Source organism: Juglans regia, chromosome 13 (genome assembly GCF_001411555.2).
Source record: "Juglans regia cultivar Chandler chromosome 13, Walnut 2.0, whole genome shotgun sequence".
In the NCBI taxonomy this organism is placed as follows: Eukaryota; Viridiplantae; Streptophyta; class Magnoliopsida; order Fagales; family Juglandaceae; genus Juglans; species Juglans regia.
The window spans coordinates 30452698-30470367 of NC_049913.1; the positions used below are offsets into that span (position 1 = coordinate 30452698).

General features: G+C 35.4%; 1 protein-coding gene across 5 annotated transcripts; it reads left to right on the top strand.

The window, feature by feature from the left end:
• Positions 1 to 10299: 10299 nt before the first annotated feature.
• LOC108989600 (protein MAIN-LIKE 2-like) lies at positions 10300 to 14555 on the top strand. Of its 5 annotated transcripts, XR_004797920.1 has the most exons (7): positions 11164 to 11457; positions 12128 to 12222; positions 12315 to 12953; positions 13045 to 13212; positions 13295 to 13684; positions 13820 to 14110; positions 14282 to 14555. XR_004797920.1 is itself a non-coding variant. In XM_018963265.2 (6 exons), the coding sequence occupies exons 2-6, from the start codon at positions 12133 to 12135 to the stop codon at positions 14030 to 14032; spliced, it is 1500 nt and encodes a 499-aa protein (XP_018818810.1). In that variant the 5' UTR covers positions 10300 to 10576; positions 12128 to 12132; the 3' UTR covers positions 14033 to 14274. The 5 variants fall into 5 exon arrangements, 4 of the variants coding, with proteins under 4 accessions (XP_018818810.1, XP_035539849.1, XP_035539850.1 ...); XM_018963265.2 differs by lacking the exons at positions 11164 to 11457; positions 14282 to 14555 and adding an exon at positions 10300 to 10576 and having other exon boundaries at positions 13820 to 14274; XM_035683956.1 differs by lacking the exon at positions 14282 to 14555 and having other exon boundaries at positions 13820 to 14274.
• Positions 14556 to 17670: the final 3115 nt, after the last annotated feature.

Consider the following 17670-nt stretch of genomic DNA (forward strand, 5'->3'; position numbering starts at 1 on the left):
TGCGACATAAGTGATAAGTCTGCAATAAATCGTTTTGAAAAGACTATGATTTATTATTAATAAATTAATATTTTTTATATAAATTTTGTATTATTATTTAAAAAAAAAAATTGTGCGTTGCTTATATAATTTATAATTATAAATATAATTATATTTTTATCAATATTTTTTTATTTTATTTATATAATTTATAATTATAAATATAATTATATTTTTATCAATATTTTTTTATTTTATTTATATAATTTATAATTATAAATATAATTATATTTTTATCAATATTTTTTTATTTTATTTAATGGTTAAGTAAGTATTTTTTAATAATATTATGATTTTTTAATATTTAAAAATATATAAAAAATGTAAAACAAAAAATATTTAGGTTACGTTTAAATGTTGAGTTGAGATGAGTTGAGTTGAGTTCTTTATGAATAATAGTGAGTTACTATGGTGGAGTGAGTTTTGTAGAGTTCACTTAAAATGAGTTTAGATGTTAAGATAAATTTATATGTATTTATAAGAAGTTGAAAAATATTGTAAGTCTTGCATATAAATAAATGTTGAATTAAAAAAGATTGTGGATCTCACGTATAAAAATATTTTGAATTGAGATGATACTAATAATTTAAGAATTGGATATTTTAATGTTAGATTTAATTTAAAATTAAATTAAACTAAAATGATCCCTATTAAATCTAACAATCAAACGAGACCTTAACATTATCTGGAACCATCCCCGCGCTGTAGCACGGCTCTTGTATTTATGAAACATTACTGATGTAAGACTGTATTGAAGAGTATGTACAATTTGTCTGCATATTGGCCACAAAAAAGTATTACGTCATTATTATATTGGCGGTGTTACAGGTCATTTTGAATGAAAAAAATAGCTTAAATGATTGTTTTTCTCTTGCTAGAAATCCTTTCAAATTTTCTATTTGAATTTAGATAGTTGGGATTTAAAGAGAGATATATTCTACACACATTAGGGGTTGTTTGGAAAATATAACTTGTCTCATTTCATCTAAAAATTTCTTATAATTTTCTTTATAAACATCATTTAAATACAAATAATTTTTAATTTTAAATCTTTAATTTTTTGTCTAATCATTATCTAATGATTACAACTTTTCAAATTTTCAAATAAAGCACATAAAACAATTCAATTTTTTCAAATTTCAAAATAAAGATTATATTAAAAAATTATATTCTAACAATATTTTAACTTTATAATATTTTTTATCCAATTTTTTTTACTCATTTTTCAAAACCCAATAAAATCTTAATTCAAACCATTTCATAAATAATTTTATTATTATTCACAAAATCTTCATCTTATCTCATTAATATAACATAAATTAGGATTAGTAGTAACTTTTTTTGATACAGAAAAAGATTTTTTACTGATTATTATTTGAACTTGAATACTTTAAGATCCCGTTTAGATAGTGAGATAAGATGAGATGATTTAAAATAAAAGTTGAATAAAATATTATTATAATATTATTTTTTAATATTATTATTATTTTGAGATTTGAAAAAATTAAATTATTTATTATATTTTGTATAGAAATTTGAAAAGTTGTAATAATGAAATAAGATAAAACCGTTTTTATATCTAAACGAGATAGAGATAGATAGTAAAAATGAGTCCTCATCAAATAAATAATCCAACCATAAAAGAAATGGATAGATAGGGAGCGGGAGTTTTTTTTTTTTTTGAAAGAAACATCATCTTCATTGATATCATAATGTCACTCAATACAATAACACTCCCTCTCTACAATTCTTTGAATACTATCAGGTATGTCTTCTATCCACACTAATTCGGTTTGTAAAAGTAAACTTTCCTTTGCTAAAGTATGTGCTGCTGCATTGTTAGACCTGTGTGTGTATTGAACTGTCCAATTTGTCCTCCCTTTTAACAGTTGTTTTATACCTTCAGTTAAGCTATCATAAACAGAAAAATCTTCACTTGCATTGTTGACTGCTTTGACAATCACTTGTGCATCTCCCTAAAAAATGACCTTTTCCAATCTGAGATCTCTACATATAAATAACCATTGCCTTCCATAGAGCCTGAGCTTCAGCCACAGCAGGATGGTCTATATTGTCCTTTTGACCTTCAACAGCAGCTAGAGGTTTCCCATCTTCATCACGAATTAGTACCCCTAATCCCACCCTCCTTTGCTTCTTTTCTACTGCTGCATCCCAATTTGCTTTGACAAAACCTGTCCTTGGCTTTTCCCACCTCGAGGTTCTGCTACCTCCTTCCTCATTACTCCTCAGTGCTGCCTTGTTCATCTGTAGAGCCTGCTTGTACTCTTTCAAGTCATTTTGTGCAATATTGATAACTTGACTTGGGGGCTTAAAGATATCTTCAAAGATACTCTCATTTCTTCTCACCCACAGACCCCTCATTACCACTGCAACCTCCTCTAATTCCAATTCACTCAGCTTTAGAGTGAGTTTTTCCCATAAAGCCAGCAAATCATGTTCTTCCCTCTTCATTTTCTGCATAATGCTTGAAGATTCTGACCAAACATCACCAGCTGCAGGACATTGCCACACCACATGCATAATAGTCTCCTCATCTAGTTTGCAGATGGGGCATAAGGGATTGCCTGTTATTTTCTTCAAGAAGAGATTTTTTTTGGTAGCTAGGAAGTCGTTTGTAGCTTTCCAGAGGAAAAGCTTAACTTTCCTTGGAACATCCAACTTCCAAATGCTGTCCCAGCCTTTAACCCTCTCCTCATGCCTAGAATTTTCACCTCTAATGGCCTGCTTTCTTTCCATCTCCAAATGATACGGACTCCTGACTGAGAAAATGCCTTTTTTTGAGGGACCCCATACTAATCTGTCCTCCACCTCCATGCTGCTAATTGGAATGCTGCAAATCTGGTCAGCCTCTTCCTTGTTAAAAATATTTCGAATCAAAAGAGTATTCCACTCCCCTCTGCCTTGCATCAGTTCACAAACTCTAGCTTCTTTATCCAAACCAGAAATAGGTGATTGGACAGAGAAGGATGAAGGGGTTGGAAGCCACCTATTACCCCAAATTTTAATTTTTTTCTCCGTTCCCCACCTTCCAAATCAGACCCTCCTTAAGTAAACTCAAAGCATTCCATACACTCCTCCACAGAAAAGAAGGTCTATGTCCCAGACTAGCATCAAGCAAAGACTTGTTTTTGTAGTATTTCTCTTTTAGAATCTTGGCAGCTATAGAGTTCTCATTTTGAAGGATCCTCCACCCTTGTTTGGCTAATAAAGCCAAATTGAAGCTCTCGAGATCTCTATACCCCAGCCCTCCTTTTCCCTTTTGTTTCCCCATCCTTTCCCAGCTACACCAGTGTACTCCTCTACCACTTTTTTGATTACCCTACCAAAATCTGCCAAGCATGACATTGAGTTCTTTGCAAAATTGTTTAGGGAGCTGAAAAACACTCATAGTGTAGGTGGGCACAGCTTGAAGGACAGCTTTGATTAGTACCTCTTTCCCTGCAGCAGACAGAAAAGAATTCTTCCAATTGTTGATTTTTCTCCAAACTTTCTCCTTAATGCCTCTAAAAGCATTATATTTTGAACTCCCTACTACAGCAGGAAGCCCCAAGTAGTTCTCATAGTTCCCTCTCAACACTGCACCCCCTCCTTCCAGTATCAATCTCTTGTCAGCTTCCTTAGTGTTTGAACTGAAAAAAACAGCAGTTTTTTCCTTGTTGAGAAACTGACCAGAAGCCTTCTCATACAAACTAAGCAAACCGTGAATCCTGTCATATTCCTCTTTCTTGGCTCTACCATAAAGTATACAATCATCAGCAAAAAGTAAGTGGTTTATTCGGGACCCCCCTCTTGAAATAGTAACACCCCTTGTCTCACCTCTAAGATCTGAATTGTTGAACAGAGAGCTAAGTCCCTCAGCACATAGGATAAACAGACGAGACGAGATGAAACCGTTTCTGTATCTAAACGAGACAGACATAGATAGTAAAAATGAGTCCTCATCAAATAAATAATCCAACCATAAAAGAAAAGGATAGTAGGGAGCGGGAGTTTTTGTGACCAAATGTTGGTTATTGTTTCTTAGCTCGTGAATTTCTCTTGGACCATAGACCATAATCATCAAATGTTCTAGTTTTTTGAACTGTTTCGCCTGCAAAATTTGAATAGACTGCTCGACAATACGGCCAGCTCATCTACACAGGCACACAAAAGCCAGACCTTGTAATCAGGGGAGGGGGGGCTGCAACGAGCTCAGATAACCATGCTAGCTTGACTTTGAACCCAAGCAGGGCCTGCCTATAGAAACAATTTCTGCAAGTCAACTAAACTTAATAAAACCTAGTCCAAATACAAGGGCATGCTTATATGAATCAGTTTCTATCGATTGGGTCTACATCAGCATAGATACTTGACAATCATGAACTGCCTCTAGCGAAAAGCTTTTTATTCCACGGAAACAAGAAAACAAAAGAAAAACTTTATTTACATCAATCCTAGAATGCGGAAATGGAATGTTTCAAAGAAAAAAAAAAAAAAACAATAACATCACACTTGGGCCCCCCGCCCGGAGGGTTTTAAGATTTTTGGATCAATTGTTGAATTTTTAATTAGAATTTTTGAATCAATGGTTGGATCTTTAATAATTTGTATCAAAAGAGAGACCACGTTACAAATTCAAATCACAAAGAGGGCAATCTATTTTTTTTTTTATATAGGAAATGGGATTCGAACCTGATTCTCCCAAGGTTCTCCCATTTAAATATCAAGTCTAATGTCATCTGATTCAAAAAATCTTGAGTTTTCATGATCAAAACATGGCTGGCGGGCTGAGGGCTCGGGCTAAAATGAACAATAATAAGAATTGGTACTTGGAGGGACCAAGCCTCTAAAACCAAATTGGATTTAAAATTCCGATTGATCATTAGAACATGGCCCAACAATTAAGCAACCAACTACTAATACTATCTTCCCAAGGACTCGGCCCATTACAACCCATGACTCCACTTGGCAAACATGGCCCACGAGAAACGAAACCTACCCTCCCTCCCTCTCTCCTTTTTCTCTCCCGGAATTTTTTTTTTTTTTTTATCCTCGCCGTTGATTTGTAAAACATAAATGAAATAAGAAATGATAGTTACAGTCGTAATATATAATTATAAAAATTAAATAAATATAAAATTTATATAAAAAAGTAATAAATTTTTAATTATAAATTTTATTTTTTTTAAAACGACTGCACGGCATTTATAGATTTTATGACTACACGTAGAATTGCTCATATCAGATTTGAGAATATCTTATTGCCCCGATTTCATGGCCACGACTTTTGGTGCTTGATAATCTTCTGATCATTTGGTTTTTTTTTTAATCTGATCTGGAAGTGTTTAATGTCATTTTACAATGTTTGTTTGAGGTCTGCTACGTAGAAACCACTGTAGTAGTGCACTCGTTGCACACACTACGTGGCACAATTTTTTTTTTTTTAAAACCAAAACGTGCGATTCAATAATTTCATTCCCATTCAAATTCCTCCCGCGGAACACCTTCTCCCTCGACAGAAACTTGCGCTAGGTTCCTCTACCCAGTACCTCCCGGCGACACCGTCTCTCTCGTCAGCGCCACCGAGCAGCGCTCCTCCGTCTGCCCAACGCTGCCACTTCCAGCGAGCTCGTTGAACGGAGCAAACCCGAAACCAGATTTGAATTCGCGAAATCCACCCTCCTTCCTCGCCACGAACCTACGTCGGCTTCCTCTTCCCAGCGCCACCTCGCAACGGCGTCTCTCTGTTCAGCGCCACCTCGCGACGCTCCTACTTCTCCCGAGTGCCGCCACTCCCCTCTGTAATAACTCTCTCTCTCTCTCTCTCTCTCTATTTCCGTTGCATTTTCTCGTTCATTCACTCTCTGTAATACTTATTTATGTATGCTTGGGTTGATTTCAAATTAATGCCTTTGTAAATGTGAGATTCTCCTCCCTCCCCCTTATCGTCAATGGCTTTTTTTTCTTTTTTCTTTATTAATTTGATTTGAGTTTTTTGGGCTTCAATATACCTTTGTATGTTCATATACTTGAGTTTTCAGAGAATTGTTATATAGCATTTCCATTGTTTCTCTTCTTTTAGTGATTTACAACGCTTAAATATTGGTCAACGACTCGAAGTCCTGCCGCTAGTTTTCCCTTTTTTGCTTATTTTATTTCTTTGTTTTTTGCATCTCTCATTGTTTCTCTTCTAAAATCCCTCTTGAAAACGAGGGTAATCCGAGTAATCCGAGAGATATAGAGAGAGAAACATGGAAAGCATAGCAGCATACCCATCTAATCCCCGAAGTTCTTAATGTCTAGCATTATCTCGCTTTTTTTTTATATCGCTTCGGGTGGCAAATATATGTTTATCCAAAAGGTGAATTTATCTGGAATATCTCTTATAAATGTTTTGGAGCCATTCCTTGGTTCTCCAGATATGATTAATGGCCAAGATTATGGATGCTTTCTCCTTTGTAATTGTATTTTGGGAAAAAATTGGTGGTGTTGATTAGAGGATTCTTAAGTTATTGCCATTAATATTGATATGAGATTCAAAATTTTCAACATAATATTGGAATTTTATTCGCTTTAGCCTTTTCTTTATTTTAAATTTTATTTGTTCTTTGAATTGTTTTTTTTTCCTTGATTTTTCATTGGTAGATAGTCAACAACGCTGCTTATTTGATCAATTTCTTTTCTTTTTCTTGTTAGATTTACCATTAGATGAGACTTGCCATTGAGTTCTTCAAGTGAGAAATTAAATGAAGTTTGACAATTGATGTGGTGAAAAACCAAATCCACTCAGCAATGTTCATTTTTGGTTGGTATAGTTGGATCATGTGAATATTTATATTGTAAAATTGGGAATTACTCATTTCTAGAGGAAAGCATACATACCTGACCTATATATTCATGCCTGCAACAATTATATTCTACCTTTCTCTCTTCACCAACAGTGAGCTGCTTCTCCATGTCAGATTGGTACTCTTTCCAGGTGGTTTTAACGGTGGGGTTATCTTGCTTGTTTGGTTTATCCATCTCTTTCTTTGGATTTTCTTGCCGGAGGGCCATTTCAGTAACAAGATTTACTGTTCTTGGGATAGTGGACAAGCTATTAACGGTTGTGATTAGTTTGGTTGTTTGGGACATGCATTCGACATTTGTGGGAACAATGGAGCTTTTAATTTGTATGCTTGGTGGGGTTATGTATCGGCAATCTACAAGCAAAAAGCCTAAAGATGTAAAAGAAGTAAATGCACGAGAGACTGATGAGGATCAACAAAAGTTGCTTGAAATGCAACGCAACACAGAAGGCAATGGCAATCAGAAGGAAGTTGCAGAATCAGAAGTGGGAAAATGAAAGGGTTTATGCTAAGTACTATCATTTTGTTTCTTATTGCTGCAAAATTTATTTCTTAGGTCCAACTAATGATCGGCCAATTCTTGGAGCACTCTTTTCTCAAAGGTGCATTTGCAAATACTCAGCACTTAAAACATTTGTTCTTCATGATGCAAAATGCAGGGTTATGATACTATAGTAGGAGAACGAGGACTGCAATTGTCCGGCGAGCAGAAGCAATTGTGGAGAAAGGAAAGCATGAGACTTTGATTAATATCCAGGATGGGTCTTATGCCTCCCTTGTTGTGCTTCACACAAGTGCTGCAACTGCTTGAGCTTCTTGAAACTCTTTTTGTTTCTCTAAAATTTTGGAGGGTGGGATTGCTCTCTCTTTTCCAAAGAGAAGAGAGACATGTTGTATTAATGGTTGTAACTCCTTTTTTTTGCATTTTTTTTTTTTTTTTTGTAATCAGTTGTGGTTATAACTTAATTGTATATTCGGGTGGAGGAATGAGAAAAACTACAGAAATAAAGAAAAGATTTTCGAATTCGTGGTATAGCATGTATTTCCTATTTGAATCATCAGCTTTCGTTGTTCACAGGGGAGAAGTTATTATTGAGTTGCTTGTAATATAGATAAATGCTCATAGTGCTCTGTTTTCGCTTGTCCACACCAACCATGAGCACATTGAGCAGTCTGCATCAATCATCCAATTCTAATGGAGGTTTTCTTTCTCTTTAAATCACGTAACATACGCTGAATCATGGCCCTAACACCATATCTATTAGAGTCATTCAAATGCCATGCTATCCTGGAAATAAAACACAATATCACCAACCACAGTGGCCAACCATAAATCCTGCGATCCAAATACACTTAATTAATACATATCTATAGCTCAAATGTTTTAATGTTTGGTAACTACCCACTTTACTGTAAGCATATTTTCAATCTGAGAGTCAATTTTCCAACAACGGAAAGATAGTTGTTTCCATTCATGAAACTGCACAGAAGCTACCCATACAGATGACTTCGTGCATATTTTTACAATGAGACCTTACATAGGTTGATTTAGCTTCTTTCATTACATGTTCATCAAAACATGATGTTAACAAGCTGTTTCCATTCATGAGCTACCAATCTAATCCATACAACGTGCTTTTTACATGGAATTCATCCGAACCAAACCAACACTATTACAAATGTGAGAACCCAGTACAAACAGAACAATTTGCACTTTTCACTTTTCAGATTCTTCCCCATCTCTCTCAGTTTATCTTCTCTTTTCCGAATATCATACTCACGCTATAGTACATCATCATTATTCTCTCTTACACAAAAATTATCCTCTAGCAGATGAAGTATATCCGCCCATACGAACAATTCACACCTCGCATCTCCCTGCACATAGTGCGCACTCCCACAATTAACATGATAAAATATACCCTGCTGATCAACAAATTGATATGCAAATATGACAAATATCAAAGTTTGTTTTACCGTATTATAGTTTGGGCAGACAAACAAATAAGAATCATGATCTCTAGCATTATTTATTTGTTGTCAATGAATTCTTATTTTTCTTTAGTAAGTAATGAGTTCGGATTTCTAGAAAGTAGATAGATGTGATTTTCAGTAGGTTTGAAGCTACCTTCAATGCACTTAAACAAATGGTGTAGGTTCTAATTCATATATAGATTTTTCTAATTCTTTTCTAGTTACCTTCAATGCACTTAAATAAAGCTCTACAGGTCTTGCTCCTTGGTGAGGTTCCACATCATCACAAAATGCATATAAATAATGGTTCTACCAAATCTTTGAATCTTCAATCCTAAAGGCAACTGTCCCAGGCTAAATATTCAACCAATTTTTAAGTGTAGATTAAATTTATACTTGAAAATCCACTAAGTGATGATAAAGACATTATTCTATATACTTCGAAAATTTATACTAAGTTGTTCCAATTTTTAAGTGCAGATTAAATTTATACTTGAAAACCTGTATGCTAAATCTACTAAGTGATGAAAATCGACTAAGTGATGATACAGATATGGAGTAAACAGAGGGAAAAAAAATGTATGCTAACCCTTCTCAGTCAAAGTAAAATGAATGTTAAAATGTCAGAAGGTCCCAATATAAATTTTGTGATAAAATGTATGCTACACAGTATAAATTTTGTGTATACATTTTTTAATCTGTATACAAAAAATGTATGCTAAAACAGAGGGGCAGAGGGGAAATAAAATGTATGCTAACCCTCGTTGGTGGACTGAGGGCGGCTTTGGTGGACTGAGATGGGACCTTCTGGCTTGGGGCTGAGGTCGTGGTGGCGAGGGCTTCGTTGGTGGACAGAGATGCTCCAAACGGACTGAAATGACACCGAGGGCTAGGGAACTGAGTTTGGTGGGGCTTTGGGGCGAAATGGTGTTGTGGTGGGGTCTTGGTGGGTTAGGGCTGAGGTCGGTCGGTGGCCGCGAGCTCGATGGCTCTGAGGTTCGGACTTAGGGCTTGGGGTCGAGGGGGCTTTGAGGGTCGTGGTGGCTTAGGGCTGAGGTCGGTGGCCGCGAGCTCGCTCGATGACTCTAAGGGTCGTGGTGGCTTAGGGCTGAGGTCGATGGCCGCAAATCTTGAAGACGAAAGGGCAATCTCAATTTTTTTTTTTGGGGGGGGGGGGGAAACGCAGGAGGTTGGGGGAGAGGAACGAATGTTGAAGACGAAAGGAGAAATTCAAAATGAAACCGAAAACGTGCGTTTGGAAGGGGGGTGGGGCTCTGGATACGTCATGTGTGTAAATGAGTGCAGCAAACAGTGGATGTCAAGTAGAGTTTTCCTTTGTTTAGTGTTGGGTTAGTGCCATCAGAGCTACTGCGCCGATATGAAGGTGTGCGGCGGTGTGGGTTTGTGTTTAGAGTGTTGGGATAGTTGTTTCGCTCACACACTTCTAATTTTTCTTTTACTAACATGTGATGCGCCTCATGTAACTTTTGTGTGGGTTGCTGATGTGTCAGCATTTTACTTGTGGCCGTTAACTGCATGAGAACGGAATTGCCGTTCCAAAATAGTTTCCAGAAATGACTCTATATATATCGTGTTTCGATTCGGTCGTCGCTCCATTTCAAATCAAAGTACGACATCTCCGTGGCCGTCGTCAACAAAATTATCCACCTTCGCCCGTCGTCGTTTCGGCAGATTGATATTTTCCTTTTCTTGAGGTAGGTCAATTTTACTCATGTCGTTCGTTGTCCTCTTCTTTTTCTCCTATACGTTGTCTTAGGTTTTCTGTATGCAAACTTATTTATCATTTCCGAATCTGAAAATCACACTGAAAGCTTAAACCCTTAACAAAACCTTAATTCAAAACAGTAATTGACTTGGTTCCGAGTTATTTTTTTGTTTTTGTCCGTTGGGCTCTGGTTTCTCTATGAGTTCTTGTTAATGTTTTGCATGTCTCTATGGGAAGTAAAATTCCCATTCAAATTTCTCAGTGAAACACTGGGATATTTATCGGTTGGTTTATGAAAAGAGAACTGCAACAAATACAAAAGATTGCGCAAAGTAAATCCACAAACTGTTGTGATTTCATGAAATTCGTTAGATCTATTTTATAATAAAATTAACTTTATAATCTGATGTATTATATCAAGTTATATCAGTTTGTGAGTTTATTTTTGTATAATTCCTTTGTAACTAAAGTATTTTCCTTATGAAAAGTATGATTGAAAGGGAAGGGAGATGATTGTAGATAAATCTTAAGAAATTCCAGTTTCAAGAATCAAAGACCCTTTACTTCTTCCTTCTTTTCTGGGAACTAAACAATTTGAAGGATTTTTGTTGGGTGGGGGATTGGGGCAGAAGAAACAACTGAAAAAGGGAGGTGAACTTAGAGAATGTGGGTTTTTTGGACAAACTAAATGGAGCTAGGCTTTTGCTGTTAATCTTTGCTTTTGGACATACTGGAAATTGGAAGGATCTAAGGTTAGATCTCCAATTATGTAAATTTGCAGTCTATTTGATGAAGGCTAGTGCAGCAGTCTAAACAATGGAAGTTGCATTTTTGAAGGGTCTTAGCTTTCAAGATGGACTTCCATGAGAAGTTAGTACTATTGCGAGTGATTAATGCATTATAGAACAGCTTGACTTTGAACACTCCTCTCTCAGACATTGGCCAACGCATTTTGTTGTTCTTATCCTGTCTCAACTAATTAGGATGCAACTAAGCTCGAAATGAGTTAAAGGGATGCATCCCTTAAGCTGATGCTGCTCTAATAAAGGCAACTATCGATTGAGGAGATCTGTTTGAAATATGTGCAATCATAGCCTGGGCATTGTTTTAGTGGGTTAAGCCGTGTGCTATATAGTTTTTTTAAAATCGGTTAGTTTACCTTTTCAATTGCTGTTTGTTATTCTTTAGATAAACTAAATGTAATTGAGGCTTGTCCTTATCTTATTAATCTTTTCTTTTGTTTATATTGGAAGGAAGGTCGGCTTTATAACCTCAAGTGCAAGTTCTGGGTCCTTTTGTAAAAAGGTCTTAATTTGAATGACGTTCCCCATTTGGTGTTTCTGACTGTTTAGCTATAATATACTTTCCAATTTTCTGAAAAGAAATACTATAGTTAGTGCAGAACTTATAAAATTAAAAACTAGTGTAGAACTACTGCATGGTACAAAAGGTTGCTTAGTTATTTCTCTTGAGGTGCTATATGGAGTTTAATTTTTAGTTTAATTTTTAACATTCCAATTTTTTGTTGTAATTTGCTTAGTTCAAATGGAGCCTCCTGGAGATCCTGGGCCAATTGATAATTCGGTACTTTATGATCAAGATAACCATGTCTCTTCAGCTGTTTGGGATGGGCAGGTTTGACCTCTATCATATCTTTCTTTTTGTTTCCAAATCTTTTTTGTAATATTTCTTTTTGACTTAGTTACTTATTACTTAAACATTTGCAGGAGCGAGGAGTTCTTAGATGTCATGAACACACGTCACTACTTGATCAATGGAAGCTCACACCTAAACAAATTGAGTTGGTTGTGAAGGCAGGATTTCAGTACTTACGAATGATTCCTGCAATTAATTTTGACAGTGCACTCATAGCAGCACTAGTTGAGAGGTGGAGGAGAGAGACAAATACCTTTCACTTGCCTGGTGGAGAAATGACAATTACCCTCGGAGATGTAGCACTCTTGCTTGGACTAGCTATTGATGGAGAGCCTGTTATAGGTACAACAAGCAGCACTCCGAGCTCGTTGTGTGCAAAATTACTAGGAAGAGTACCGGAAGACCTAAGTGGTGGAATGGTGAAGCTTACCTGGTTGAAAGAGTTCTTTTCTCAGTGTCCCAAAGATGCACCGATTGAAGAGATTGAATGCCGAACACGTGCTTACCTCCTATACCTGGTAGGCAGTACAATATTTTCCACAACAACTGGAAACAAAGTCCCTGTCATGTACCTGTCATTGTTTGAGGATTTTGACAAAGCAGGAAGGTTTGCCTGGGGTGCAGCAGCACTGGCATTCCTTTATAGAGCACTCGGCAATGCTTCACTTAAGACTCAAAGCACCATTAGCGGCTCTTTGACTCTACTGCAGGTTCCAGATATTTTAGTAAAGCAGCTGCCATATGGTTGTGTTGATGACTTTCAATTATAATGCTGACTTCAACTGTTTCTCATTTTTCCAGTGCTGGAGTTATTATCACCTGAATGTCGGTCGACCAAGATTCAATCAGGAGCCAAACCAAGGTTGTTTTCCATTGGTGCTTTGGTGGAAAGGAAAACAAAGCGGTTCAAGAATGAGATGTAATATAGTTTCCTACCGCAAGGCCTTGGATTCTCTCAACCCTACTGATGTAAGTTCACATAGATTTTGGGCGATTCTAAAACATATTTTCGGGGAGGATATAATCCATCCTGTATGATGTTGATGTACAGATAGAGTGGCTTCCTTACAAAGATATCGACCATACAGAAATACCGGAAGATATTAAAAATACTTTGACCTTACGAGCATCAAAGACTATGCTCATATGCTTTGAGAAGGCAGAAAGACATCTCCCAGACCGTTGCCTTAGGCAATTTGGCATGCTTCAAGGAATCCCAAAGGATGTACAGCGATGGGAGAGAAAGAGCCGTGCATATGATCATGGGGTTGACATCTTGGGCAAAATGCAATCTGAGCTTGACGAGTGGTCAATGCGTCGACTTCATATTGTGGAAGGTGATGATGACGTGGATGAGAAGGAGTATATGCAGTGGTACCAGAGAATTACTCGTAAATTTGTAGGGAGGCTTACATCTGTTGAGTCCGAGTTTAAGGGAAAAGTAAGGCTATGCATAATTAGCTATCAGATGTTTACTAGGCTACTCATAGATTTTATGTATGTTTGTTTGTTTGTTTTTCTTTATGGGCTTTTTGGTTCTTGATACTTGATACTTAGTTATTCGTGAACTTTACAGGTTGAAGCTTTGAATGAAATTGCAAGCATGCTAGATAGATTTTCAGAAGATGGGATGGATTCCCAGGATAGGAAGTTACTCGATGAGGTAAAGGATATTGTGCACAACTATTTGATAGATGAAGTTGGAGAGTCACAAAAGAAAATTGGAACAAAGAGTACAAAGAAACGTAAGCGAAAGGATGATTTGAATTGCGAGGATGGTCAATGCTAGAACAGTTGATGCAGTAATCATATGGAGGAAACTATGGTTATTCAGATGAAATGAAGAGTTTATTGCAAAGCGATTCAGGTGTGCTTTTTTCCTCATCAGTAAAGCATTGCTACCTGTAGACTATAGTGGATCATTTTCACTAAACTTAGGTTCATAGTGCTCATAATATAGTCACCTTGTATGTCAATCATGTACAATATTCTAAATTTTAGATGCCAAATATTCATCGATCCCGGAATCTTTATGCAGCTTTATGGAAAATTCAGAAGATAAATACACCTCCAAATGGTAAGGAACATTCGCATCTCAAATCGTATGGTAATACATAAGGATTCTTGAATGAAAGCAAAAAGGAGTGCTTCCCAACTCCTATTATTGCCTAAGAACGTGAAGGTCATGTACTTTTGGTCGATGAATGGGGAATTAATGACTAAAATGGGTTAATGCAAAAAGTTGGTATGAATAAGATCTCCAGCATCCTGTATTCCTTACTGATAATGATGATAAATTGCTATTTATATTCTCTTTTATTTCCTACTTTTATTCAAACTGAGAGATGCCATCGGCTACAAAATCCTAGCTTGCCAAGTACAATGATCTGGATGGGATTTAAAATAATAAAGGGGTAAAAAAAGAGTTTATCATGGAGACATATCTCATAACACGACAACATCTGTCAAAAGGCAACCTCTGTAAGACGAGAAGTCCAATTAGAGGTCATTTCCTTTATTCAATTGCTAGCTGTTGGAAAAAAAAATTGGACTGAACTTATATAGTTGTCGACATTAATTCACAGCATGCGTCCTTTTTGCTTGTCCATTCATGCATTCTCCCCTCTAAAAGTGGCAAAATTTTGGGGAATGGCTTTGTTGCATGTATCCCTCCCGAAATAATACAAATCCCCTTTCCTTCTATATTTAATGAGAAAACAAGAAATGAGATTTCAAGAATGTCAAAAACGAAGATATGTGTGATGTGAAATCATTTGTCATGTATATTTAGAACATGCATGTATATGCAATATGTGTGATGTGAGGTTATTATTGACGGATTCATTGAGGGAGAAGTTATCATCTTATCTTTCCATTGAGAATGTATCCAATAAATTTCTTTCAATTTGATTTGTTAATTGTGAATTTACACCTTAATTTGTTATGTTAATTTTATCGGATTGAGCACAAATAGAAGAAATAAAAACTTCAAATAGAAAAAGGTAATTCTAAATACAATCTTAAAGTATGTAAGTTTCGCACGCTTTCTTTAAAAAAGAATGAGATCTATCATTAAAAATTAATTTTTCTATGTGGGTCACATATTTACTCACTTTTTTAATTGGAGTGCGTGAGGTTTGCATACTCTAGAACTATAAATATCATTTCTCAATCGAAAATTTATTTATAAGTCTCATTTTTTACACACCTAACACACCACTGATGCGAAAACCTTGCACATAAGTTATGCTAAGGATTGATTGGTGTTTTGGCTTTCTTAAACTTATAATGGGTCTCACTATATGTGGTGTGTTAGCAAACCAACTTGTGTGCAACAAGCCTCTTGTGGCTAAAGCATTTCTTAATATTTATACTAACAAAAATAAATGTTATAAGGTCCACTTAATGGCTCTATCTTTTTCCTGCTTGGAGCTCTCAAATTTGGGACAAAAACATGATAGTCTCAATCATGTGAACGATACATGAGTATCTAATGTTACATTTATCGCTTTCTATATCGGACTCTATAATTTTGTTGATTAAGATATCTTCAAATGGGAGATAGATAAACACATAAAGTGAGCTATATACCATTTACTGTTGCTATAAATATTCCGTACAGTATAAGCAATAAATATTATAAGATCCACTTTATGTGTTTAATAGTTTCCCACTTGAAATTCTCAGATAAAAACTATTAAGATTTTTTTCCAATTTGATCAATAAACAGAGATACTCTTAATTAATCTCACTCATATTTTAATTACGGGAATTTAATTCAACTTGTAGCAGATATTCATCCAATTTGGTAAAGGACCAAACCTAAATGAAAATGCTCGAAAACTCATAATACCGCTCAATGTCTCTGGTTTTGTCTCTCGACCTAGGGGCAAAAGTTGTTGTCTTTTCTATCAAGTTAAAAAATGGTTTTCAAGTCTAATAATGATCTCTTTTTTCTTGTCCTAAAAGAGAAGAAGTTTGTATTCAACTCATAAACCTGTATATTTATTGGCAAAAGATAAGAAAAACAGACAAACAAATATAAGAAAAATTATAGTCATATTTTTTTGGGCTTTGCTATACATCAGCCACTATTTACTCCCGAATTCCATACATGACAACGTTTTCTACATTTTTTCACAGAATGTGAAGTGTGTACAGTGAATAGTTGCTGATGAGAAGAATTATTCTATTTCCCAAGAATAATATAAACTAGGGAAAAAGAAAACGGAGGAAAATTCCATTGATAAGCTAGAATTCAACTTAATGAGTATATTGACTGCTTGGTTAACTATAATGATGTTTTTTGAACCACTTTATCACCTGACTAGCTAGCTCTTGCCTAGTATTTGATTTTTTGGGTTTCCTTTTTTTATCTGCACTTGCAGCATAACATGTCATCCATAAAGAGTCTCATAATATAACATAACATATCGGGCACAGATATTCAACCCAATATGTAGAATTATTACTCTAATATCTCGAATCGACTATAAAAACGGAGTTGATAGGATCTTACATTGCTTTAAAAATTAGTTTTTTTTTTAAACCATATAAAAAGAGGTGCATTTTGGACTGTATAATCTGTGGCTTTAGACCATTTTTTGCCCCCATTCCCCTATGCAGTATCTACACTACCCTTTTTTTAGCCCGTAGATAATAATAAGAGATCGTGTGCATAGATTTGGATGAGTATTTTCCTTTTCCATGATTTCAACAACCAGCATCCAACATGGAAATCAAATCCCTTTCATTAGGTGTATGTCATATCAGGTTGAAAATGTAGAGGATCAAGTGATTGCAGCCGAAATCACTACTGAAGATCAGGATGATCAATCCTGATATTACTGGAAATTATATAGCTGAAGAAAGTGCCGAGATCATAGCTGAAGTTTGGGAGGATAAAGATGAGGAGATACCGAGATATCATCCTGAGATCTTTGAATTGTATAGTTGTAGGAGTTTGAATTAGAATGTTTTTAAATGTTCCTTAAAAATAGGATATCAGTTGTAATCACATATATATACTGCATGTACGCTTCAAGCAAAATATTGAGAAATACAAAAACTCTTTCAAATACTTCTTCTATCTATTTCCTTACAGAAAATTCATAAGAGTTGCAATTTGAGACAACTTCAACACAATTATGATTAAAACATAGGTTTTAGTATTTTTTAACTGTTTTTGTGATATGATGCAATTGAATCAAAATGAGAAAAATAATTATATTAAAGTTGTGTATGAGTAGTAACTCTATCATCGCTCTTACCAGTTTCTTGATAATTTTGGAATAATGTAGCCATCTTATCAGGTGAATAAGATTATTATCATTGATTTCAAGACTAAAGAGCCAGAAGAATTTATCAGATCGCCAACATAGAACTTAATTATCCAATATAACCTTCAAGTTCCAAGGACAAGAGTTA

What these genes read in the sequence shown, in the direction of transcription:
- LOC108989600 (XM_035683956.1), top strand. An exon ending in GCTCTTTGACTCTACTGCAG is followed by an intron (nt 12,954 to 13,044) that starts GTTCCAGATATT and finishes TCATTTTTCCAG; the next exon opens with TGCTGGAGTTATTATCACCT. An exon ending in ATTCTCTCAACCCTACTGAT is followed by an intron (nt 13,213 to 13,294) that starts GTAAGTTCACAT and finishes GTTGATGTACAG; the next exon opens with ATAGAGTGGCTTCCTTACAA.